The 26890-nt window shown below is 37.6% G+C and overlaps 1 protein-coding gene across 1 annotated transcript in view; it reads right to left on the bottom strand.

Annotated features, from left to right (window-relative positions):
• Nucleotides 1-4128: 4128 nt before the first annotated feature.
• The window catches only part of DNAJC15 (DnaJ heat shock protein family (Hsp40) member C15), a 79223-nt gene continuing 56461 nt past the window's right edge, over nt 4129-26890 (bottom strand). Inside the window, exon 6 of the mRNA XM_036091029.2 lies at nt 4129-4361. Within this exon, the coding sequence (XP_035946922.1) occupies nt 4291-4361 (71 nt within the window). The 3' untranslated portion in view covers nt 4129-4290. The remainder of the gene's footprint in view (nt 4362-26890) is intronic.

Here is a 26890-nt window from a genome sequence, read left to right as displayed (position 1 = left end):
AATCTCTTCCAAGTTTTATCAATCCCCACTCAAGGCAGAGAAACCGACGCTGCTAAACTCTACAAGTGAACTTTCGCTATGTGCAGCTGGATGGGCATCATAAGCTTCTAGGGCAGAATTCAAGCCATTAGGCAGTCCTTGTTCATAGTGCCAAATGACATGACCCTTCCATAAACATTTTACAATCTATAACCCGACGTTCAGGGTTATCAAAGAATGAGTACCGGGCCAGGCAAGCCCCTTCATTTTACAATGATTCCCACATGTCTAGAATTAGTGCAGTATAATGTAAAGGTAAACAGTATGTGCTTCAGAGTCAAGCCAAACTGGATTTGGATCCTAGTCCCACTACTTATTAATTACATAATTTTGGCAAAGTTCCTAAACTCCTCAGACATTACCTTTCTTTCTTCATCTGTAAAATGGGGATATAAATAGTACCTATCTCTTAGGGGTACTGTGAAAATTAAAAGATAATGTAGGTAGGATGCTTGGCACAAGGTGCTCAAGTATTAGCTATTATTAATAAAATCTCTTGGACTTCTGATAACAAGCTGATTCCAATTTCTTAGTCTTTAGCACTACAGCTTAGATGTCAATATTGAACTATTATTTCAATGTGATTTTCATCTTGTCAAAACTGAATTAAGTTTCCCACTGTTGATTTAACTTTCCAGGGGCATCTTCCCCCTCTAAGCTGAGGTACTTATGTGAAATTTACAGCTGACATCTAGGGTGAATGATCATATTATGCCCATGTGAAATAAAACTCTCTTGATGTTGGAGATTGCATATCTCTATTATAGTCTGTTCAGACTTAAAATGTTGACCAGTGCGGCTAGGCACTATTGAATTGAGCAGAGGGGGAAAGGGTTATTATGGCAGGAAGAGAAATGAATAGTACTTAATGAACTTGCATTTCAATTGAACAGGGTTTTTAATAAAAAAAAAAAAGCTTTTTATAAAGTCTTTTGCTCAGCAACAATAAAAAAAAGGAAAAGAGCACTCAGCTGGGAACAATAGCTACTCAGCTCATAAAAATCATTAGAAGGAACACTTTGTCTACCATGCCCAGCAATTTCACTGGTGGGCAATGATCCAGATCACTTAGATTCTACCTAAAAAATGAGTCCAGAGAACTTCTCAACTTTTCCAGCTAATAAATTAAAATTCTAATTTTCTAAGGTGTCTAACTCTACCATAAATAAAATTCGGCCCATAATTCATGGAATGCTTTTGACAAGTAGATGATACTGATCTAGTGTTAATGGGATATGCTCTCTGGGTTGCCTTTCTGTTAGGAGGGAGGTACACTGCTGACACATTCCCTCACTGCCATCAAATCCTCCTTGGAGCCAGAGGCCTTTAAGGAGGTGACTGTGGGTGAGGAGCTGAGTGCCTGTGGATGGTATGGTTCCCACTGTGCAAAATGAGCTGCCCTACTTGGATATTTAACTTTGCACTGCAGTCTCTGTAGCTCATCTTAAGTGAGTTGAGTCAGAGCAACTTCAGTATTTTTGACATTAAGGGCCTAGCTGATTCATCTCCTCCCACAAATGTCAGTAAACTACCTTAAGCTAATTGCCAAATGTGTTGAAGATACGTCATTAAAGGCTCTTTTTGTATTCAAGATTCTCCATGACAACCAAAGGATTTCTGTCCTTGGATAAAATACCTTATTTCTAATAACCAAGCTGGGTAATCACAAGCATGCCTAGTAATAAAATTCAGTATTTCTTAATTCAAAAGTATCAGGAGAAAAAAAAGTTCTCTATATTTAAGAATCTGTTTTTTTTCTATTTAGTTTGAGCATATTACACATTTTAAGAATGTACTTATTTTATATCTTTACTGCCTGCCATAGTATTTAATATTAGCTGACTTACTACAATGCATTTCAAACCAAATAAAGGGAATGGTTTGAAGACTAAATAAAACAACGTCTTCCACAATCACCATAGTTTTTTCCTTACTGAACTTTTCTCCACTTTTGACTTTATGCTGGAGATTGGCGCCACCAATATGGTCTAAATGGCATTCTGTGCTCCCTTTAATTAACTGTCCATTTGACTTACACTTTCTCTGGAATCTGGGAAGTAATTGTTTTATTTTTAAAAGGTCTTTCCTGCTTTCTCAGATTGCATCTAAGTTGTAAGAATAAACAGAAACTGCAATATCAACAAAGAACTTAATTAAGAAGAATATGCAATGACAGCAAATATGTAAGAGCCATCTTTACTGAGGATAGGTAACCATTCAAATAAGCTTTTTACAGATAATAAGGAGATGAGGGTGGGTAGTTTTTAAAATCCAATTTTGTAAGTACAACGCCTTTTATAGAATGACTACTGAATTAATATCTACCTAGAGTAGTACTTGAGTCATCTGAAACTACTCTAGTTTACTTGAGTTCTACACTCCTGACAAAACTTTTAAAGCAATGCCTTAACTGATTTGAGTAAGGGGGGAAGAAATCTAAACTCTGCCCTGCTACTTATTAAAAATGGCCACCAATTTTTTCATGATCCTCTGTATCCTCTCCCTTTGAGTCTAGGCAGGCTCAATGCCTATCAGAACCACTGCCAAGACCCAGCTTGAGTTTGCAGCTTCCACTTCCTGTCTCTTCACTTCCTCTTGTAACACAGCCGCCATAGTGTGATGATGCTTCTCTCCACAGCCCTGTGGAGAAGCCTATGTGGAGAGCAACTGAGGCTCCTGGCTGACCGCCCTGGTGAACCTCCCAGCCAAAGCCAGTACTGACTTGCCAGCCACATGAAGTGGCTTCTTCACAGTATTTTAAAAGTATTTTAAGATAGACAAAATATAGTGGTTCAGTTTACCTGGGATGACCCAGGATTTGTAAAGGAGTACTGGAAAATTATGCTGGTACCCTGTATCTGAATCTGGTTTCTCAGCTTTGGGATAGTAATGTGATGATGACTGGAGGCGACTGGGGAGATGATATGCAGTGTAAATTAAAGGGCTGGTCCTTCAAGATCATGTGTCCATCCATTTCTTTTGAAAAACCCCGTACTCTAATCACACTAATAAATCCTATTTCTGCTAATTGTGACTGATCTCAGGGGAAACAACACTGACTCACCAATCATGGTGGTATATCTCTTATTAATTGTATTTAAAGCCCAGCTCTCATGCCACTTATTCTATGAACCGCCTCCTTTATGTTCTCAGTTTAAAATATTCTTTTCTTCTTTGAACTTCTTTAACATATCACCTGTACTTCTCTAATAGTGTGATTTACCTTTCCTCTAAATGTAACTTCTTTGGGGTCATGATCCATGGTTGGTTCACACCTGTAACTCTCAGAGGACCCACTACAGTGCCTTATACATTATAGGTGGTCAATAAATATTTGCAGAATGAATAACTGAATAAATATACAGTACTGGAAGGCTATAATTAAAGACAAATTCCTCAGACTTCTTCTACCTCTTTTTCAGCCTTTCCTCACAGGGCTCATTTTACAAATCTTTAATCATTTTAGGAGCTCTCCAAGTTCTCATGCTTCAGTTATAGGGTCTCAGACAGAACACAGTTCTTGAACAAGTCCTAACCACTATTTTACAAAACACCATTTAGTAATTTTGATTGAGTTTCCGATCACTTTCTTATGGGATGGCAGTGTTTGATCTCAAAACCTTACAAAGGCAGAGTACTTAAGTCCTCTAAGGAAACAAGGGACAATGTAAATAAAAGTATCAGCAGTAAGAAAATTTCTACTTATTGCTCATAATTCCCACATTACTGATGATGATACTTGAGTGAGGGCAGGGAGCTGGGGGAACTTAGGACTAATGGAACAAAAACTTAAAATGTATGACTATCACAGAGAAAGAAAGAAAGTAAAGAAAGAAGATCAGTTATAGAATTTTAAGGTGTTCCTTTAAAGATAATAAAAAGATAGGGGCATCTGGGTGTCTCAGTTGGTTAAGCATCTGCCTTCAGCTCAGGTCAGGATCTCAGGGTCCTGGGATCGAGCCCCACATCGGGTGCCCTGCTCAGTGGGGAGCCTGCTTCTCCCTCTCCCTCTGCCGCTCCTCCTGCTTGTGCTCTCTCTCTCTCAAATAAATAAAATCTTTTAAAAAAAAAAAAAAGGATAATAAAAGATAGATTGTTAATCTTTTATTATTATATACCTTAATAGTGGAATAAATGATTATGGTCAGTACATGTATGAAAATTATGAACACCGTGGTTTAGACTACTTTGCAGGACTTTTTTGTTTTATATTCCCCCTTTTTTTCTTTCAGAATGATTCTTAAGCATCAGTCAATGTTTCGTGGTTGCTTCTAGCAAGTCTTTTGCTTCATTTATTTTGGTTGCTAAGTAAGGAGATCCACCTGAGAGGACAAAGAAAAAATAAATGGATTAAAACACACCTCATTATTGACATTTTTTAAAGTCTCAAATAAAGAAAAACACTCTTAATTAGAATTCTCTGATATTTTCCCACACATTCATTCTCTTGACAAATTATTTTATAAGCTAAGTAGAAATCACAACAGCATAAATTAAATTTTAGTGAAGCACTACAGATACCCAACAATCAAAGATAACCTCTGATAAAAATAATGAAAGAAAGCTATGATCAGGAATAATTTGAAAAACACTCAAACATTTCACTGGTCAGACATTGCCATTCAAATATTTGATCAGAGAATTTTTTGAAATTAAGTGGATGGTTAGGTAAATAAAATAATGGTCTCACTCCAAGACTTTTTCTTCTGTAAAGGGAAGAATATTCAACTATGAAGGAGGGTATCCTGAAGGAGGTAAAGCAGTCCAAGGGACCTTTCAGAGTCCTATCAAACATTACATTTCCAAACACACACACACAAAAATGTTAGAAAATGCAACTATGTACTATTCAGTTATAAAAATCATATTTATTAATATAGGTGAATGAACTAATAAATGATAATAAAAATATTAAAGGAAATGCTCCCTGTTCTCTGAAATGATCCTAATTAGAATACTTAAGTAGTAGTCTTAGATTCACTGTGCCCTAAAATAAAATTACATCAGTTCTTTTTTTAGAATTCTGTGCAATGAATTCTTTCTAATGCAAACAGCAAGAGAGAAGGAAATGGAGCTGAATTTCAAATTCAGAATCATTATAAATCACAAACAGAATCTGACATACAAAAATACTAGCCCCAAACAGTCACATTAAAGCTATTTAAGCATTATATGCCTTCTAACTTCTAGTCCTGAACACTTTCACTGCTTAACACTTGAGCTAACAATCAAATTACGGTTCACCAGTCTCTTTGTGTTTGTTTTTATTTTTTTATTCTCCCCATGAGTACAAACCATCTATGGCTTTTGAAAACCTCATAAGACCTCAGTAGCTTACAACAAACCAAAACACATCTAGATAGCACTGGTGTGTAAATTGTCCAGACGATATCCAAGCCTTTTATTAATATCATACCACTCACTTTATATAGGAGGAAGAAAGCAGGGAAAACAGATCAACAAACATGGTGTTGTAGTAGAAAGGGCAATGCTGGAGGAAGCTATATTTAGCTTTTTGCTTTTTGCCCTTGAGGATACTACTGACATTTCCATATCAAGATCTGAATTGCTATAACCACTTATGGAATGTATCATGGAGTGACCTTGAATATACAGTAGGAATTACAAATGAAGTGGATGAAAGTTTCCATATGCCCTTGGTTATGTAATAAATTGATTTCATGATTATCTTTGAAAATGATCTTAGAATTAGTTAATGTCAATCTTGGTAAGATGTTTGAATGTTTAGAGCTACCAAGGTAATGCGAGGCATTTTCTAAGTCCTCAACAAATATTAAAATATTAATTGAACTCAAATATAACCTGTAATTGATTATATGCACTCTGGGTATTTAAATCATAGGCCATAATATGATCATTTAGCAGACAGAAAAAAAACAAAGGCACTTAAGATTAAAAGTTGCATTAAATATTACATTTATTGATGGCAAAGCTAGAGAAAAAGAACTGACAATTTATTTAGAATACTGCTGAATTACCACTCACCCTCTTTAAGTTAGAGGAACACTGGACTTCCGATTTATGTGCATGGTAGAAACTTTGGTCTGGCTCTCATTCTACCCACATTTTATCTTCCTAAAACTTGGAAAACTACAACTGCTATATTCTCTTCAAGTAGTGTTTGATTAAAATTAGGATCTATCCGTGAAGGGCACCATCTTGTGAGATCTGGAAGGCTCAAATGATAGAAAGACTTTCTTGCTGGAAGTTGTACAGTTCTAGTGACAGTCTACGAGGTAGTAGCTCCCTGACAGAGCAGCTCTATCATTATTTGGGGAGTCATTTTTGTAGGCCAAGTCTAGAATTTACTCCATCAGACCTTCCAACAATCTGTAACCACTAATTCATTGTACTCAATGCTCTCCTCTTTAGAACATCCAGTTTCTGGCACTGAATCTTGACTGATATAATAACAATGTAGGATACATATCCTATATTTAATGGACACAATCTACTTTTGGATCTTTCAATCCTGCTCAAATTTCTTGGGAGAGTCATCTGAATTCCATTTGGTTAGAACACTCACCCTCACACTTGATCGCTATACCACTGTACCTTAACTAAATACTGCCAGAGCTCTTCTGCCTTTGGCTACCATGAACTATTGTTTTAGATCAACCATCCCACTGACACCAACTAGAAGAGCTGAATAAAATACAAACACATCCGGGGTGCCTGGGTGGCTCAGTAGTTAAGCATCTGCCTTCAGCTCAGGTCATGATCCCAGGGTCCTGGGATCAAGCTCCGCATCGAGCTCCCTGTTCCATGAGAAGCCTGCTTCTCCCTGTCCCACTCCCCACTGCTTGTGTTCCCTCTCTCACTGTGTCTCTCTCTGTCAAATAAATAAATAAAATCTTTAAAAAAAAATACAAACACATTAGTATGAAAGCACTGGAGTTCTACCAAGTCAGCCAGGTCTTGAGAGCCAAGATCCTAGAGATAAGGAAAATGCATTGTGATGAGCCCAACATCTGTGATGAGCCCACTATTTATATCCTTCACAGAAATCAGACACAAAATAGTACATACTACACAATTCCACTTATATGAAATATTAGAAAAGACATATCTAGGGGCACCTGGGTGGCTCAGTCACTTAAGCGTCTGACTCTTGATTTCAGCTCAGGTCATGATCTCAGGGCTTGGGAGGTCAAGACCCACATCAGCCTCTGTAACAGGAGTGGAGCCTGCTTAAGATTCTGCCTGGGTGGCTCAGTCGTTAAGTGTCTGCCTTCAGCTCAGGTCGTGATCTCAGGGTCCTGGGATCGAGGCCCGCATCAGTCTCCCTGCTCCACAGGAAGCCTGCTTCTCCCTCTCCCACTCCCCCTGCTTGTGTTCCCACTTTCGCTGTGTCTCTCTCTGTCAAATAAATAAATAAAATCTTAAAAAAAAAAAAAAAAAAGATTCTGTCTCTCCCTCTCCCTCGGGGACTCCTTCCCCCTCAAAAAAAAAAAAAAGACATACCTAATCTAATCCATAGTGGCAGAAAGTAGAATGGTGCTTGCCCCAGTTGGGGTTAGGAACTGGCAATGGCAAGGGGCACTAAGGAACCTTTTGAGTTTTAAAGTGTTCTGTCTTAATTGTATTAGCAGTTACATGGGTGTATACATTTGTCAAAATCCATCAAACAGTGCATATCAATAGACATATTTTATTGCATGTAAATTATATCTCAATATAGGTAAAAAACATGATGAACAAACAATCTAAGTGACATACATAAAACACTCCACCCTGCAAGTATAGAATATGCCTTCTTTTAAACTGCATGAGGAACATTTACTGAAGTTGACCACGTGCTAGGTTATAAAGCAAGTCTCAACAAACTTTGAAGACTCAAATCGCAACAAGCAGTGCAACTTGGAAGTGTGTTCCATGCACTAGTGCTGGTTCACAGGTGTTAATGGACCACAACTAGAAAGGTTTAGATATTGAGAATAAGTGTTTAGAAAATATAGCCATTTGATATAGTAGTGTGTATCTGTAGAATCTAATAACAATAAAAAAAAAAAAAAACCTGGGGCTTTGCTCTTAAATATCTTTTTACTTCAATTTTCTAATAAATTCATTTTTATTATATTTTTTAAAAAGTTGCTAGTCCAACAGAGACTGGGGAAAAGAAACAAGTCCTCTATCACAGATAGTTTGAAAAGTACTATATGAAGTACGCTGACTTTAGTGGAATTAAGCTGGCAATCAATAATAAACACACCTAGGGGATCCTAATGCTTGGAAATTAATCACTATATTTGTAAGTAACCCATGCATCAAGGAAAATATCATAACAGAAATTAGCATTCAAGAGAATTAACAGAGTCAAAGGTTAGTTCTCTGAAAAAAACTGATCAAATTCATACTGAAGCATTTGAAATTTAAATGAAATAAACTCCAGGAAAAATGTAATATATCAAAACTGATACAAGAAGAAATGGGATACCAAAAGAATCCTATCTTTTTGAGAAACTGAATCTATAATTACAATCTTCCCACAAAAAAAAAAAGCCTGGTCAGGATGGTTTTATCAGTGAATTCCTCCAAAAACCTTTAGAAGGGAAAAAAAACCACATTTCAACTCTTTTTATGAGGCTAGCATATCTTTGATAACAAACCCTGGTGGAAGAATCACAAGATGAACATAGATGCAAAAACAAACAAAATATTAGCTTATCAAATCAGGCTAAATATCATGACCAAGAATCCAAGACTGGCTTTAACATTAGAAAATTAATTAATGTAATTCATCACATTAGTAGAATAAAGAATAAATATCCTATAGTCATCTCAATAGATATAGAAAACTCAATGCACATTCATAACAAAAACTTTTAGTAAACTAGGAACAAAAGGGAACTTCTTTTATGTAACAGAAGTTACCAAAAAATATAGCAAACATACTTAGCAGTAAAATATTGAGACCTTTGGCTCTGAGATCAGGAACAAGAAAAGGATACCTACCATCATAATTTCTATTTAACACTATATTCAAGGGTCTAGCCATTTTAATAAATGCTCCCCTCATCCCCCCCGCAAAAAAAGAAATAACGATTAGAAAGAAATTGTCATTCTTCACATATGACATGATTATGTAGAAAATCCTAAAGGATCTAAAGACAAAATTATAGAATTAAATGAATTTAACAAGTTGCTGGATACACAACAGCAATATATACAAACTCAATTGTTATGTCCTAGAAAAAATAACTATACAATATAAACTTCTGAAACAACACAATTTATAATAGCATTTAAGAAGTTGATACCTAGGGATAAATTTAACAAATTAAGTATATGACTACAACCCAAACACTGAAAAGCCTTATTAAAACCAATTAACACCTAAATAAATGGAATGATATGTCTCGTTCCTGGCTTGGAAAATTCAATATTGTAAAGATCTCAATTCTCCTGAAACAGATCCACAGATTCATGGCAATCCCACTCATAATCCCAAAAGGTTTCTGTGTGAATGTGTATCTGTGCACTTGCACCTATTCACATGCAAATCGATGTGATAATTCCTACTTTATATTAAACTGCAAAGGGCCAAACACAGTAAAAAAATCTTAAACAACAAAAATTTGAAGGATTTACACTACCAAAAATAAAGATCTGTTATGAAGCTACACAAATTAAAACAGTGTGGTATTGGCACAAACACAAAGAAATTAACCACCAGAAGAAGAGAGAAAACACAGAAAGGTCTCCATAAATACCTAGTTACTTGATTTATAACAAGGTAATACTATAGTTCACCAGGGGAAAGAATGTCCTTTTCAGTAAATAATGCTGGACCACTTGGATATCTATATTAAAAAAATTGAAACTTTACCCTTATCTCACATGATATACAAAAATTGATTCCAGTTTATTATAAATATAATTATGTAAGATTAAAATAAAGGTTTCAGAAATTATCTTCATGACCTTCAGACAGGCAAAAATTTCCTAGACAAAACAAAATGCACTAAGTATAAAGGAAAAACTGGATAAACTGGGCTATATTAAAATTAAAAATTTCTGTACAATGAATGGACACCATTAAGAGGCAAAAGCAAGTCACAGAGAGAAGATACCTACAACACAAAGACTCACGTCTAGAATACCAAAATATATGATGTTCTCAAAAGTCAATAAGGAGACAACACAACAGAAAAAAATGAATAAAAGCAGGATATTCATACCATGGAATACTATACAGCAATAAAAACGATGGAATCATTACTACAGCATTCACTGCTACATAAATAAATCTCACAAAAATAATAAATGAAAGAAGACAAATACAGAAGACTGCACGCTATATGATTCTACTTACATGAAGTTCAAAAAACAGGCAAAGTTGATCTATGGCAATAAAAGCCAGGACAGTGATCACTTTTGGGGAATGGGGACTGACAGGAAACATGCCTGAGGAGAGGTTTTGTATGGTTTTCTTAATCTGGATAATAGCTATATAAATGGGTTCACTTTATAACAATTCATTGAGTTGTACACTTATGATCTGTGTACTTTCATGAATGTATATTTCAATTTTTAAAAGTTTATTGAAAAACTTACTGAAATATGTTGACCTCCTGCAGTTCGATGACACTATAAATTCATACTGTCCAAAAATCACTAGGACTCAACACACCTATGATCAAGACCATAATGATGAGGACAGTGACTAGGCATTATTCTACTTTTCTACTTTCTTCAAGCCCATAATCTCATCCCAGGTCTCCTTCCTTCTGGAGATTGAAATCATGGCTGTGATTTGTCATATAAATATGTCTATTTACCCATTAGATAATAAATACCTTGAAGAGCAATCTTGCCTTAGATATCTATGTATTATCAACACACCTCTGAGTATACAGATGGGGCTTGAGATACTCTTTTGGAGGAGTAGGAAAAGTGATGAGTCACTATTCCATTGTTTTCCTGCATCAGGTACCAACTTCTCAGAAGTAAAACCACTCCAAAGACACAGAAAACAGGTAAACAAGAGTGTTACAAGTAGGTGCTTTAAAAAATAAATTTGGAGGGGGGGCAAAGATGGCGGAGGAGTAGAGGACCTTATTTCAACCGGTCCCCTGAATTCAGCTGGATATCTACCAGACCACTCTGAACACCCATGAAATTAGCCTGATATGTAAGAAGATATATCTGGATCTCTACAAACAGAATATCCCTGGCGGTTGGTTTCGAAGTATGAAGCGGGGAGCTGTGATTCTGTGGGCAGATGTGGGAAGATAAATGGAAGGGGGAGGGAGCCTTTGGGATCCTGCACCACCAGAGCATGAAAGCCTCCCGCACTAGGGATTGGGCACAGACTCACAGACTGGTAGCAATGGGGAAAGGACTTTAGGGCACCCCCCGGACTGAAACCTGGAGCTGCAGGGGCGCATGTGTGAACTGGGGGCGGCTGGTGGTTTTAGAAGCACAAAGGGCAGAAACGTGCCCCAACCTGGAGGCCAGGACTGGGAGCACTGCTGAGGGGCGAACAACCCAGGTCACTGCAGTTTTAGCCGCACAGACAGAAACAGAGATAGTATGGCCTGGAGAACTCACTGAAGAACAGACTGTGATCTCTCTGCTTTGAGGCAGAGGTTTGGAAACGGTCACTTCTCTGACTCTCTGAAGAGATGCAGAAAGCTGCCAGGGAAAGCCCCCAGAGAACAAAAGCCCCAAAAAACTGGTTTTCACTGAGCCCATCCCCTCCCACAGGGGGCAGGGCAACTCTGCCCAAATAGGGTTGCCTGAGTAACAGCACGGCAGGCCCCTCCCCCAGAAGACAGGCTGAGAGAACAAGAGGCTGACAACCCTAAGGTCCCTAGAAAACAGGTGCATCTTGCTTGGGTTGTGGTCGATAATTTGGACTCTGTACATTCCCTCAACCATCCCTCAACAGAATGACTAGGAGGAGGAACCCCTAAAATAGGAAAGACTCATAGAGACTGTGACTTATGCCACAGATTTACAAATAGATACAGATATAACCAAGACGTCGGAGATGGAATTCAGGGTAGCAATTGTGAAGACAACAGCTAGAATGCAGAAATCAATTAATGGCAACATAAGAGTCTCTAGGGGCAGAAATGAGAGCTGTTCTGGCAGAACTTAAAAATGCTATCAATGAGATCCAATCTAATCTAGATACTCTAACAGCTAGGGTAAACAAAGCAGAAGAACGAATTAGTGACCTAGAAGACAAACTGATAGAAAAGAAGGAACAGGAGGAGGCCTGGAACAAACAGCTTAAAATCCATGAAAACAGAATTAGAGAAATAAGTAATGCCATGAAACGTTCCAATGTCAGAATTATTGGGATCCCTGAGGGGTGGCGAGAGAGAGAGGACTAGAAGATATACTTGAGCAAATTTTAGCTGAGAACTTCCCTAATCTGGAGAATGAAACAAGCATTCGTGTCCTAGAGGAAGAGAGGACCCCCCCACCCCAAGATCAAGGAGAACAGACCAATGCCCCGGCATGTAAGAGTAAAACTCGCAAATCTTAGAAACAAGGAAACCATCTTAAGGGCAGTTAGGGGGAAGAGATTCCTTACGTACAGAGGGAGGAATATCAGAATACCATCAGACCTATCCACAGAGACCTGGCAAACCAGAAAGGCCTGGCAAGACATATTCAGTGTATTAAATAGAAGAACATGCAGCCAAGAATACTTTATCCAGCAAGGCTGTCATTAAGAATGGATGCAGAGATACACAGCTTCCAGGACTGGGAGAAACTGAAAGAATATGTGACCACTAAGCCAGCCCTGGAAGAAATATTAAGGGGGGTTCTATAAAAGCAGAAAGACCCGAAGAGTGATATAGAATAGAAATCTACAGAGACAATCTATAGAAACAAGGTCTTCACAGGCAACATGATGACAATAAAATCATATCTTTCAATAATCACTCTCAACGTGAACAGCCTAAATGCTCCCATAAAATGGCACAGGGTTGCAGACTGGATAAAAAGACAGGACCCATCCATATGCTGTCTGCAAGAGACTCATTTTGAACCTAAAGATACATCCAGACTGAAAGTGAAGGGATGAAGAACCACCTGCCAACGGACCTCAAAAGAGAGCTGGGGTAGCAATTCTCACATCAGACAAATTAGATTTTAAGCTAAAGACTGTAGTTAGAGACACAGAAGGACACTATATCATTCTTAAAGGGTCTATCCAACAAGAAGATCTAACAATTGTAAATATCTACACCCCCAACATGGGAGCAGCCAACTACATAAGCCAACTGTTAACCAAAATAAAGAGACATATTGATAATAATATGTTAATTGTAGGAGACCCTCAACACTCCACTCTCAGCAATAGACAGATTATCTAAGAAGAAAATCAACAAAGAAACAAGAGCTTTGAATGACACACTGGACCAGATGGACCTCACAGATATATACAGAACATTCCACCCTAAAACAACAGAATACTCATTCTTCTCGAGCGCACATGGAACTTTCTCCAGAATAGACCACATACTGGGTCACAAATCAGGTCTCACCTGATACCAAAAGACTGGGATTATTCCCTGCATATTCTCAGACCATAATGCTTTAAAACTGGAACTCAAGCACAAGAAAAAATTTAGAAGAAATTCAAACACTTGGAAGCTAAAGACCACTCTGCTCAAGAATGTTTGGGTCAACCAGGAAATCAAAAAACTTAAAACAATTTATGGAAACCAATGAGAATGAAAACACATCGGTCCAAAACCTATGGGATACTGCAAAAGGGGTCCTAAGGGGGAAATACATAGCTATCTAAGCCTCACTCAAAAAAATAGAAAAATCCCGAATTAACCAACTAACTCTACACCTTAAAGAACTAGAGAAAAAGCAACAAACGATGCCTAAGCCACACATTAGAAGAGAAATAGTTAAGATTAGAGCAGAGATCAATGAATTAGAAACCAGAAACACAGTAGATCACATCAACGAAACTAGAAGCTGGTTCTTTGAAAGAATTAATAAGATTGATAAGCCACTGGCCAGACTTATCCAAAAGAAGAGAAAGGACCCAAACTAATAAAATTATGAATGAAAGGGGAGAGATCACAACTAACACCAAGGAACTAGAAACAATTATTAGAAATTATTATCAACAACTATATGCCAATAAATTAAACAACCTGGAAGAAATGGATGCCTTCCTAGAAACCTATAAACTGCCAAGACTGAATCAGGAAGAAATTGACAACCTGAATAGACCAATAACCAGTAACGAGATTGAAACAGTGATCAAAAACCTCCCCAAAAAAACCAAGAGTTTAGGGCCTGATGGATTCCCTGGGAATTCTACCAAACATTCAAAGAAGAAATAATACCTATTCTCCTGAAGCTGTTTCAAAAAATAGAAACAGAAGGAAAGCTTCCAAACTCATTCTATTAGGCCAGAGTTACCTTGATCCCCAAACCAGGCAAAGACCCATCAAAAAGAGGATTTCAGACCAATACCCCTAATGAATATGGATGCCAAAATTCTCAACAAAATCCTAGCTAACAGGATCTAACAGTACATTAAAAGGATCATCCACCACAACCAAGTGGGATTTATCCCTGGGATGCAAGGGTGGTTCAATATTCGCAAATAAATCAATGTGACAGAACACATTAATAAGAGTAAAGAGAAGGACCATATGGTCCTCTCAATTGATGCAGAAAAAGCATTTGACAAAATACAGCACCCTTTCCTGATTAAAACTCTTCAGAGTATAGGGATAGAGGGAACATTCCTCAAGTTCATAAAATCAATCTACGACAAACCGACAGCGAATATCATTCTCAATGGGGAAAAGCTGAGAGCCTGTCCCTTAAGATCAGGAACATGACAAGGATGCCCATTCTCGCCACTATTGTTCAACACAGTACTAGACGTCCTGGCAACAGCAATCAGACAATAAAAAGAAACAAAAGGTATTCAAACTGGCAAAGAAGAAGTCAAACTCTCTTTTCGCAGATGACATGATACTTTATGTGGAAAACCCAAAAGACTCCACCCCCAAATTATTAGAACTCATACAGCAACTCAGTAATGTGGCAGGATACAAAATCAATGCACAGAAATCAGTTGCCTCCTTATACACTAACAATGTAACTGTAGAAAGAGAAATTAGAGAATCGATTCCACTTACAATAGCACCAAAAACCATAAGATACCTTGGAATAAACCTAACCAAAGAGGTAAAGGATCTATACTCTAGGAACTACAGAACACTCATGAAAGAAATTGAAGAAGACACAAAAAGATGGAAAAACATTCTATGCTCATGGATAGGAAGAATAAACATTGTTAAAATGTCTATGCTACCCATAGCAATCTATACCTTCAACGCCATCCCAATCAAAATACCAATGGCATTTTTCAAAGTGCTGGAACAAATTACCCTAAAATTTGTATGGAATCAGAAAAGACCCTGAATCGCCAAGGAAATGTTGAAAAAGAAAAACAAAGCTGGGAGCATCACATTGCCGGATTTCAAGCTACATTACAAAGCTATGATCACCAAGACAGCATGGTACTGGCACAAAAACAGACACATAGACCAATGGAACAGAATAGAGAGCCCAGATATGGACCCTCAACTCTATGGTCAAATAATCTTTGACAAAGCAGGAAAAAATATGCAATGGAAAAAAGACAGGCTCTTCAATAAAAGGTGCTGGGAAAATTGGACAGCTATATACAGAAGAATGAAACTCAACCATTCTCTAACACCATACACAAAGATAAACTCAAAATGGATAAAAGACCTCAATGTGAGACAGGAATCCATCAAAATCCTAGGTGAACACAGGCAGTAACCTCTTTGACATCAGCCACAGCAACTTCAAGGGAAGGGAAACAAAAGCGAAAATGAACTTTTGGGACTTCATCAAGATAAAAAGCTTCTGCACATCAACGGAAACAGTCAACAAAACAAAGAGGCAACCCACAGAATGGGAGAAGATATTTGCAAAGGACATTACAGATAAAGGGCTAGTATCCAAGATCTATAAGGAACTTCTCAAACTCAACACCCAAAAAACAAATAATCAAGTCAAAAAATGGGCAGAAGACATGAACAGACACTTCTCTGAAGAAGACATACAAATGGCTAACAGATACATGAAAAAATGTTCATCATCATTAGCCATCAGGGAAATTCAAATCAAAACCACACTGAGATACCACCTTACACCAGTTAGAATGGCAAAAATTGACAAGACAAGAAACAACAAATGTTGGAGAGGTTGTGTGGAGAAAGGGGAACCCTCTTACACTGCTGGTGGGAATGCAAGTTGGTACAGCCACTTTGGAAAACAGTGTGGAGATTCCTCAAAAAATTAAAAATAGAGCTACCCTATGACCCAGCAATTGCACTACTGGATATTTACTCCAAAGACACAGATGTAGAGAAAAAAAGGACCACATGCACCCCAATGTTCATAGCAGCAATGTCCCCAATAGCCAAACTGTGGAAAGAGCCGAGATGCCCTTCAACAGACGAATGGATAAAGAAGATGTGGTCCATATATAAAATGGAATATTACTCAGCCATCAGAAAGGATGAGTACTCAACTTTTACATCAACATGGATGGGACTGGAGGAGATTATGCTAAGTGAAATAAGTCAAGCAGAGAAAGTCAATTATCATATGGTTTCACTTATTTGTGGAACATAAGGAATAGCATGGAGGACATTAGGAGAAGGAAGGGAAAAATGAAGGCGGGGAATCAGAGGGGGAGACGAACCATGAGAGACTATGGACTCCGAGAAACAAACTGAGGGTTTTAGAGGGGAGAGGGGTGAGGGGATGGGTTAGCCCGGTGATGGGTATTAAGGAGGGCACGTGCTGCATGGAGCACTGGATGTTATATGCAAGCAATGAATCATGGAACACTACTTCAAAAATTAGTGATGTACTGTATGGTGACTAATGTAACATAATAAAAAAATAAATTAATTAAAAATAAACAAATAAATAAATAAATAAATAAATTCTGTAAAACATCTGAGTAAAAAATCCTAACTAACAAAAGAGAAAATAAGCAAATATTCTATAATTAACAAGTGTTTCAAAGTTAGGCAGAATTATTAATAATTACATATAACTAATAATATTAGTTGTAATTTTATAATAACTATAACTAAATAAGTAATTGTTACTAATGTGAGTTTTGTAATTAGCATACCAATCTGAGGAATAAGAAGATACAAGTTGCTTTATATCCTTGGGTCTTTCTTAGATATTTTCATGGATTTTTATATATTCTTTAACTTTCATTAAAACTTATGAATATCTACATCCCAAATCTGTAAGACAGAAGTAAAAAGTATTATCATCTGCTGATCTGAAGGGTTCTTAAAGGCCACCCACATTTCTTAAAAGAAAGATGTTAAAATCATGTGGAGGCAGACAGACTGACTTCTGGCATGAGGAGTTCCACTGATCTGCTCCCCACTGGAACTGGTGAAAACTATGTAAACAAAACAAAACAAAACAACCAACCCTTAAAGCCTCTGAAAATGGTCTTAAAAGCAAAAATGAAAAAGAAACACCTATTCAAGAAAATCAATGAAAAATTCAGTAAGAAAGGCAGGAAACTGTGGTATTTGAACCAAAACAACTTCCTCCTCTTCTCCTCCCAGCTCAGCCAGGCAGACTCAGCTGCAGTCAAAAACACAGGGCTCCCTCTCTCCCCAGCTCCTGGACAAAGGACTTTCTTTCTGGGAGAGCAGGATCTCCATATTTCTCTTCCTGCCCCAGTTGCCTGATGCTGAGGCTAAGTCCTAAGCAAGTGATATAGAAGTTCTACCTTAATTGTGGCTCCCTTAGGATACTGGGCCTCAAGAGCCCTTTTCCCAGTCCATAAGGCAAGGTAGTTCCACACAGGAGAGGCAAGCCAAGAAGACTACTGCTCCATGCATTGCATGCTTAGCTCCTACAGTGGGGGTTTCACTTGGAGAGAAGACTGCCATAGTTTCCACTCTAAGCCCCAGAGTCCTGGCAGAGATTCTGTGAAGTAAACAGGCCATAAAACAGAGAGTCCCTAATTTCTTTCCAAAGGAACTGACTTCAGTTACAACAGAACATAGAAGGGGCTCTCAAGGACAGTACAGGGACAGCAGAGGTTCTGAAAAACAATTGGGAGGAGATTCATAAATCTAGTGAACATACAGCTTAGACTGTAGGCCAGTTCACAGGACAGAACCAGGGAACAAACAGCAGAGAGGAGCCCTCCTGGGGTCAGAACAAATATAAAACACTAACCCCAGAAACTATTCCATCAAAGGAGCAACTATTTGATAGCATTAGTTTGTAGAGAAATATATAAATTTCTAATATCTCAGGACATTGTTGAGAACGACTGAGTAACTGGTCAGGAATTAGGGGCGCTTACAGTTTGGTGTGATCAAGAAAAGAGAGGAAGAATGCCCTACCATTACCACTGTCATCCCATTGTGAATGATGGCATACCCAAAGCTATGCCTCCTTGGGGAGCAGTGTAAGAAGCTGAACATTGCGGGGTGGGGGTGTTGACTTCACTAAAGTAATACAGACAGTTCCTAAACAAATAAAAATAATAAGCCCTCCCTGGGGTGGACAAGTACCCAGAGCTGCTACAACACATAAGCTAAAATGTTCAACAAAATACTGCAAGGCATGCAAAGAAACAGGAAAGTATGACAGTATGACTGATTCATACATAATGAAAAAAGCAGCAATAGAAACTACCTGTGACAGTGATCAGATGTTGCATTTATGGGAAAATATTCCAAAGTAGCCATTATACATCTACAGAACAAAATTTAAAAAATCACTAGAGGTGCTCAAGAGTAGATCTGAACTGGCATAAGAAAGAATTAGTGAACTTGAAGACAGAGCAATTGAGATTATGCAAGCCAAAGATCTAAAAGAAAAAATAAGAAAAAAGAACAGAGCCTCAGAGAAATGTGGGACATCATTAAACTCACAAATATAACTGTAATGGGAGTACCAGAAGAAGAGGAAAGAAAATGAAAAAACCCTTTGAAGAAATAATAGTTAAAAACTTCCAGTTTATTGAAAAACAAAAACCTACACATCTAATGAGCTCAACACACCCCAAGCAGGATAAATAAAAAGAGATCTAAAAACAGATAAATCATAGTAAAAATGCAAAAAGTCAAAGACAAGGAGAAAATGTAGAAAGTAGTGTTAAATTAATTAAATAAAGGAGGCCATTAGACTGAAGTGGCTTTAATGCTTTAGTAGCCTATATAACCAAATCAAAACCTAAGGCTGTAAATCTCTTAACATTAAGAAATTGAAACCTGGGGCGCCTGGGTGGCTCAGTCGTTAAGCGTCTGCCTTTGGCTCAGGTCATGGTCCCGGGGTCCTGGGATCGAGCCCTGTGTCGGGCTTCCTGCTCAGCAGGAAGCCTGCTTCTCCCTCTCCCACTCCCCCTGCTTGTGTTCCCTCTCTCATTGTGTCTCTCTCTGTTAAATAAATAAATAAAATCTTCAAAAAAAAAAAAAAAAAGAAATTGAAACCTGAGGACAGCTAATCATAGTCAGTGAGGCTTTTCCAAATAAAGCAAATGCTTAAGCTGTAGCCAATCAAATTTCTTTGTTTGGCTTCTGCCTCTTCTCTACAAAAATATTTCCCCTAGCTCCTGTCAGTGGAGTGCTCTTAACCAATTTCAGTTTGGCGATACCCAATTCAAATAGATTTTTTGCTCAAATAAACTCTTAAAAAATTTTTTTTAAAGATTTTATTTATTTATTTGAGACAGAGAGAGACAACGCACAAGAGGCGGGGTAGGGGCAGAGGGAGAGGGTGAAGCAGACTCCCCACTGAGCAGGGAGTCTGACTCAGGGCTCGATCCCAGGATCCTGGGATCATAACCTGAGCTGAAGGCAGATGTTTAACTGACTGAGTCACTCAGGTCCCCCAAAGTCTTAAAATTTTTAATATGCCTCAGTTTATCTTTTAAAAGTAGCAAGAAAAAAAAAATGTGTCACTTGTAACAAGACCCTCCAATAAGATTAATAGTTGACTTAGCAGAAACAAGGGAGGCCAGAAGGCAGTGGGATAATGTAATCAAAATCCTCAAAGAAAAATGGTAGACCAAGAATACTGATTTCAGCAAAGCCTTCCTTCAGAAATGAGGGCAATACAAACACTATCCCAGATAAACAAAACTGAAAGAATTTGTGGTTAGCAGACCCACTTTAGAAGAAATACTAAAGGAGGTTCTTTAGGCTAAAAGCAAATGATCACAGATGGTAATCTGAATTCATACACACAAAGAGCACCGGTAAAGATAACTGTAATTACAAAAGACAATATAAACACATATTTTTCTTTTTTCTCTTAATTGATTAGAAAGGCAATTACATAAAATAATATGTACAGAATTATTGCTGGACCTAAAACATTTAGAAACATATGCATAATATATTTGCTAATAACAGTACAAAGGAGGTGTGTGGGAACAAAGCTGTAATGGACTAAGGAAATAACAGCAGATGGTAAAGTAATAATTCTAACAATGTACTGTTGGGTTTATAACATTAGTAGATATAATATGTATAACAATACCACAAAAAGGGTGAAATGGGAATAGAGCTATATAAGACTGTTTCTATGTATTACTGGAATCTAGTATAAATATGAAGCTGAGTCTGATAAATGAAGATATATATGATAAATACTAGAGCAATCACTTTTTTTAAAGATTTTTATTTATTTATTTTTTGAGAGAGAGAGAAAGTGCGTGAGAGAGCACAAGCAGGGGTGGGGGGCAGAGGGAGAGGGAGAAGCAGACTCCCTACTGAGCAGGGAACCCAATGCGGGGCTCAATCCCAGGACCCTGGGATCATGACCTGAGCCAACGGCGGACATTTAACCAACTGAGCCACTCAGGCACCCTAATCACTTTTAAAAAAACCTCAGGGGCGCCTGGGTGGCTCAGTCGTTAAGCTTCTGCCTTCGGCTCAGGTCATGATCCCAGCGTCCTGGGATCGAGTCCTGCATCGAGCTCCCTGCTCCGCGGGGAGCCTGCTTCTCCCTCTCCCACTCCCCCTGCTTGTGTTCCCTCTCTCACTGTGTCTCTCTCTGTCAAATAAATGAATAAAATCTTTAAAAAAAAAAACAAAAAAACCTCAAAAACCATGAAAAACTAATTAATGAAATTAAAAAGCTACTTAGAAAATATTCACTCAATGTAAAAGAAAGTAGTAAAGGAGGATTAATAGAGTAAAAAAGACATGAGACCTAGAAAACAAAAAGTAAATCAGATAGAAATACAACAGAAACATAGAGTTGGAAGAGTCTTAAAGGGTTCTACCTAATTACCCAATAAATGAACACTTCCTATGACATCCCTAACAAACTGTCCTCCAGCAGTTCTCAATCTCAAGTTACCTTCACTGCTCTGCCTGAACATCACTTCTTCCACTGGGGCAGCTGCAGTGCCTAGAACAGGGCCTAGCTCCCAGAAGGTACTCCGTAATTACTAGCTGACTGATAACTTGTGAAGGGGAACTAAGATAACTCCATCTATAAGAAGAGTCTTCCACATAGAGCTCCAATATTCAAACTGCTCATGGTTTTTTCTCAGTAAACATACTTCTGCCCTCACAAAGGCATAGAAGACGGACTTCACATATATGTGCAACATTCTAAATATTATATATTGCATAGAAGCCCTCTAAGTTTCTCATTATAGCAAGGTTTCTTGTTCTTTACCGCTTTGGCCAAAAACCTAAGTCATTCTTCCTCACTTTTTTCTTACCCCCAATCCACCAACTTGTTGGCTTCACTTTCAAAATATATCCTTGAGCAGACCACTCTTTACCTCTTTCATTACAAAAACCCCAGTCTAAACCAGTATCATTCTTTCTTGGGTTACAGTATTCTCTACTAACTTCCTTGCTTCCACTCTTGACTCCCTATTTTCTCCATACCTGCCAAAGTAGTCTAATTATTATAAATCAAGTAACACCATTCCTAGCACACTTGAAAATAAAAGCCAAAATTCTTAGTATAGCTTGCAAGCGACTCCATCATTTGGCCCTGGGTGTCCTATCCAATCATACTTCCTATCATTCTTCCCTTTGCTCATTATACTCTTGCCAATCTCCTTATAATCCCATAAACATATAGTATGCTCTTTCTTCAAGACCTTTGTACTTGATGTTCTTTCTGCCTGAAATACTCTTTCTTCAGATTTTTGTATAACTTAATCCCTCAGGTCTCTGCTCAAATATTATCTCATTACAGAGAATTTCTAAGATGCTATAAGTAATACTGCAGTTACGGGAGGTACTTGCCTCTCTCCAAACTACCAATCTCTATTCCCCCTACTTTATTTTTCTTGAAAGCACTTACCATCATGGGACATTTTCTATATTAGCCTTTTCTGCATAACAAACCACGCCAAAACTCAGTGGCTAAAAACAATGGTTTTTTTATTCTTGCTATTATATAGATTAAGCTGGGTGGTTCCTCTGAGTTGGAGGTCCGCTAGGGCTGGATGGTCCACGATGGCCCCACTGGGACCTTGGCTGGGACAGCTAGGCCACTCTCTCTCTCTTAGTCTTTCATCCTTGAGGAGGTGAGCCTGGTTTTCTTCATATGGTGGTCTCCAGGTTCTAAGAGGGTAACAGCTGAAGCTGCAACACTTCTTCAGCTCAGAATTTACACTTGTACTTCTACTATACCCTATTGGTCAAATCAAGTCACAAGGCTGGCCTAAATATAAAGGGTAAGGAAAAAGACCATCTCTTGATGTAAGGTGCTGTAAAGAATTTGTAGACAATTTTAACCTACCAAATTACCTATCTATTGTCTCTCCCAGGGGAATATAAGATCTGTGAAGGCAAGACTGGCTCTCTTGTTCAGTGTCTAGTATACTGTCTGGCTTGCATTACTCAACAAATGTGTGTTGAATGAATGAATGACCATTAATATGACATTGCTTCCAGTTCTTTACCATCCTGTTTGCTTTCCTGTGAATACTTAGTTTCTCAGTATCCTTCAAAATTTGGGCTCTAGAAAGGGATACAAAATTTTACACAAGGTCTAACTGCCTAGGCTCAGTATAGCTGGAAAATAAATATCAGGTGAATGAATGAGTAAGTACAGAAGACTGTAGTCACATTCAGCCTTATAACACTGATACTGTGTGTCCTTTAAGGCAGCTTAAGAACCCCCTGACATATTTTTTAGTGGCTTTTACATTGTTCAATCTTATAGGCTTTGAGATCAAATATACCCCCATGGCTCCTTTACATCTGAAACACTGCCAAGTCTCTGTCCTGTATTTACACAATTGATTTAGGGGACCTAAAAGAACATTACCTCTATCCCTGTTGAATTTAAATTTAATCTCTTCTAAATCATTGATCTCTCTAGCTGATCATTTCCACTGGCAAAAAAACTTGCTCAAAACTGCTCAACAAGCTTCCAAAAAGTATATTTTAAAAGTAAAAAACAAAGAAAACGAAATTCTTTCCCTTAATGCCACATCCCTGTCTTCCAGCTACTACTCCATTTCTCTCCTCCTCTTCCTTACAAAACTTCTAAAGAAAGTTGTAAGCTAACTCAACTTCCTCATCTTCCTTTCACTCCTCAACCCACCACCAATTAAACTGTTTTTTAAGGTCATCAAAGTCTTCCAAAGTTGTAAAAATACTATGGATCCTCTTCTCTATCCTCATCTTAATGGTTCTCACAGCCAATATTCAGCACAGCTGATCACTGGTTTCCTGAAATATATTCCTCTTTTTAGCTTCTATGTCACCATTCTCTCCACTCTACTCATTTTTTTTAATTGTTTTGGTAAATGCAAATTTTTATAAAGGTTATGCTATTTATATTAAAATGCAACACGTTTAATATTTTATAATGAATTAACATATATCTTTGTATATAGATATAAAGATAAAAAAGATAAAAAATAGATATATTTTATATATATATATATAAATATATATATATATCTTTAAAACTTTCTCAGTTTTACTCATACAAAGACTTTTTGGATCTGAGACCAAAAGTTTGAAAACTGTTGCTTTCATATAAAACATATGGCATTCAAGAAAAAAATTCCTTTGCACCCAAAAGAAGACTTGAAAACCAAAAGGGGGAAATACAACAGAAAAAGAAACAGAGGTGAACTGGACACTGGAAGGATTAGCACAAGGATCTTAAAATAACTTTGAGTCATATATTTAAGAAAATAAAGATGGAGAAGATAAATAAAGACACAGAGAATTTCAAAGTGATTGGGATTCCATCAAAAAACAATTGGAAATTTAAAAAATTAAACTAAGGGCGCCTAGGTGGCTCAGTCGGTTAAGCGGCTGCCTTTGGCTCAGGTCATGATCCCAGGGTCCTGGGATCGAGTCCCGCATCAGGCTCCCTGCTCGGCGGGGAGCCTGCTTCTCCCTCTCCCTGCCTCTCCGCCTACTTGTGCTCTCTATCTCTCTGTCAATAAATAAAATCTTAAAAAAAAAAAATAAATAAATAAATAATTAAACTAAGAAAAGGCTTAAAAGCAAATTAGACAGGGCAGAGTAACAATAAACTGGAAGAAATTATTAACAAATATCTACAAAAAAGGAGGGAAATATAGAAGAGAGTATAAAAGACAAATGAGACAATGAAAAAAGTGGGAGCCAAAAATGCACATAATTGGAATTTCAGAAGAAAAGGAGAGAATAAAGAGAAGAGGCAATATTGTAAAATCTTCTAAAACTAATGAAAGATTTTATCCCACAGATCCAAGAATTTCTACAAACCACAAGCAGGATATATGCACAGAAACCTATACCAACTCACATCATAGTAGAATTGCTGAAAATCAAAGATGGAAAAATCTTAAAAGCATTCTATGGTCCTAACATTATCTGAGGAGTGACTGCAGCAATATTTTACTTTAAACTGTAATAAGTCAAGTAGGTATGTTGTATTCTTTGGGTAATCACTTGAAAAATAGGTTTTTATTTTTAAGTGTATCTATGAAGTCACTAAAGAAAAAGACATTTGAATGAGCCAAAAGAAGTAAAAAAGAAGGAACATAAAATAGGTGAGTCAAATAGAAAACAAACAGTAACATGGTATAAATATATTCAAATATCATTAAGTACATTAAAAGTAAAAGAACTAAACAGTTGTATTAAAAGTCAAAAACTGTCAGACTTCATTAAAAAAATAAAACCCAGGGGCACCTGGATGGCTCAGTCAGTTGAGCAACTGATTCTTGGTCAAACTGCAGCACAATCAATCGAGCAACTGCTCCTGAGCAGGGCCCAATAAGCAACAGAACTGGCGAGACCCCCCTTTTCCTCCCCTGGGAGTCTGCAGGGTTTGGAGGCTCAAAACAGGGTCATGTGCCTAAGAAAGAAACGCTCGGTCACAGGCCGGGTGAGCATGGAGTGCCACCAGAGACAAGGGAGGCAGGAGTGATTGACTGCTTTTCTCTGAGGGCTCACTGAGGAGTGGCAACCTGAGCTCTCAGCTCCAGGGTGGAGACTGGGAGGCCGCCATTTTCATTCTCATCCTCTAAAGCTGCACAGAAAGCCTTCAGGGAACAAAAGCCAAATAGAGCAAACAGGAGCAGATTACTTAGCCTGGCCTCCTGGCAAGGGTGGTACAATTCTGTCTGGAGCAAACACACTTGAGAATCACTGCAACAGGCTCCTCCCCCCAAAGATCAGCAAGAACATCCATCCAATACCAAGTTTACTGATCAATGAGAACTGCAAAACTCGAGCACTAGGGGAATACAACACATAGAATCCATGGCTTTCCCCCCATGATTCTTTAATCTATCAACTTTAATTTTTTTTAAAATTTTTTTCTTTCCCTTTTCAACCAATTTATTTTATCAACTCCTTTTCTAAGTCTTTTTTAACTTCCATTTTTACAGTTACACTCTATCCCTTCATTGTATTTAATCTTATTTTTGTATGTATATATATAATATATATATATATGTCAGTTTTTCTTTTTTTACCTTTTTGGGATGCAGTTTATTCTAACAGAGCAAAATATATCCAAAATCTAGTGTATGGCACTGTTCTATTCACCTGTCTGATCATATTCTCTTTTTTGTTGTTTTTGTGGAGTTTTTTTTCTCCTTTTTTTTGTTTTGTTAAAGCCTTTTTAATTTTTCACCTTTAGGGACACCTGGGTGGCTCAGTCAGTTAAGTGTTCGCCTTCGGTTCAGGTCATGATCACAGGGTCCCAGGATCAAGTCCCGCATTGGGCTCTTTGCTCAGCAGGGAGCCTGCTTCTCCCTCTGCCTGCCACTCCCCCTGCTTGTGCTATTTCTCTCTCTCTCTCTGACAAATAAATACATAAAATCTTTTTAAAAAAATTTCATCTTTATAGTTCCATTCTATCCTTTTGATATATTTAATCTTTGTATATATAAATTTTTCTTTCTTTACAATTTTGAGAGTAGTTTCTTCTAACAAACTGACCAAAATACACTCAGGAGATAGTGTATTGCTCTGTTCTGTTCACCTGTATATTCATAGTCCTTCCTTTGTTGTTGTTGTTGAGGTTTTTTTTTCTCTTTTGTTTTTTCTTTTAATTCCATTTTTACAGTTACATTATATCCTTTCCTTGTATTTAATTTTACTTTTGTACATATATAAATTTTTCTTTCTTTACAATTTTGGGATCTAATTTTCTAAAAAACAGACCAAACTACACACAGAATCCAGTGTACTCCTCTATTCTGCTCACCTGTCTGATTATATTCTCTTTTTCTCCCCCCCCCCCGCCCAGTTTTTCAGTCTCTTCTGATTTGTTTTGTGTATATTTCTCTGGGGTCGTTGTTGCCATT

Source organism: Halichoerus grypus, chromosome 4, assembly GCF_964656455.1.
Source record: "Halichoerus grypus chromosome 4, mHalGry1.hap1.1, whole genome shotgun sequence".
Taxonomy (NCBI): domain Eukaryota; kingdom Metazoa; phylum Chordata; class Mammalia; order Carnivora; family Phocidae; genus Halichoerus; species Halichoerus grypus.
Note: the sequence above shows the minus strand (reverse complement) of the source record. Positions and strands in the feature narration are given on the sequence as shown.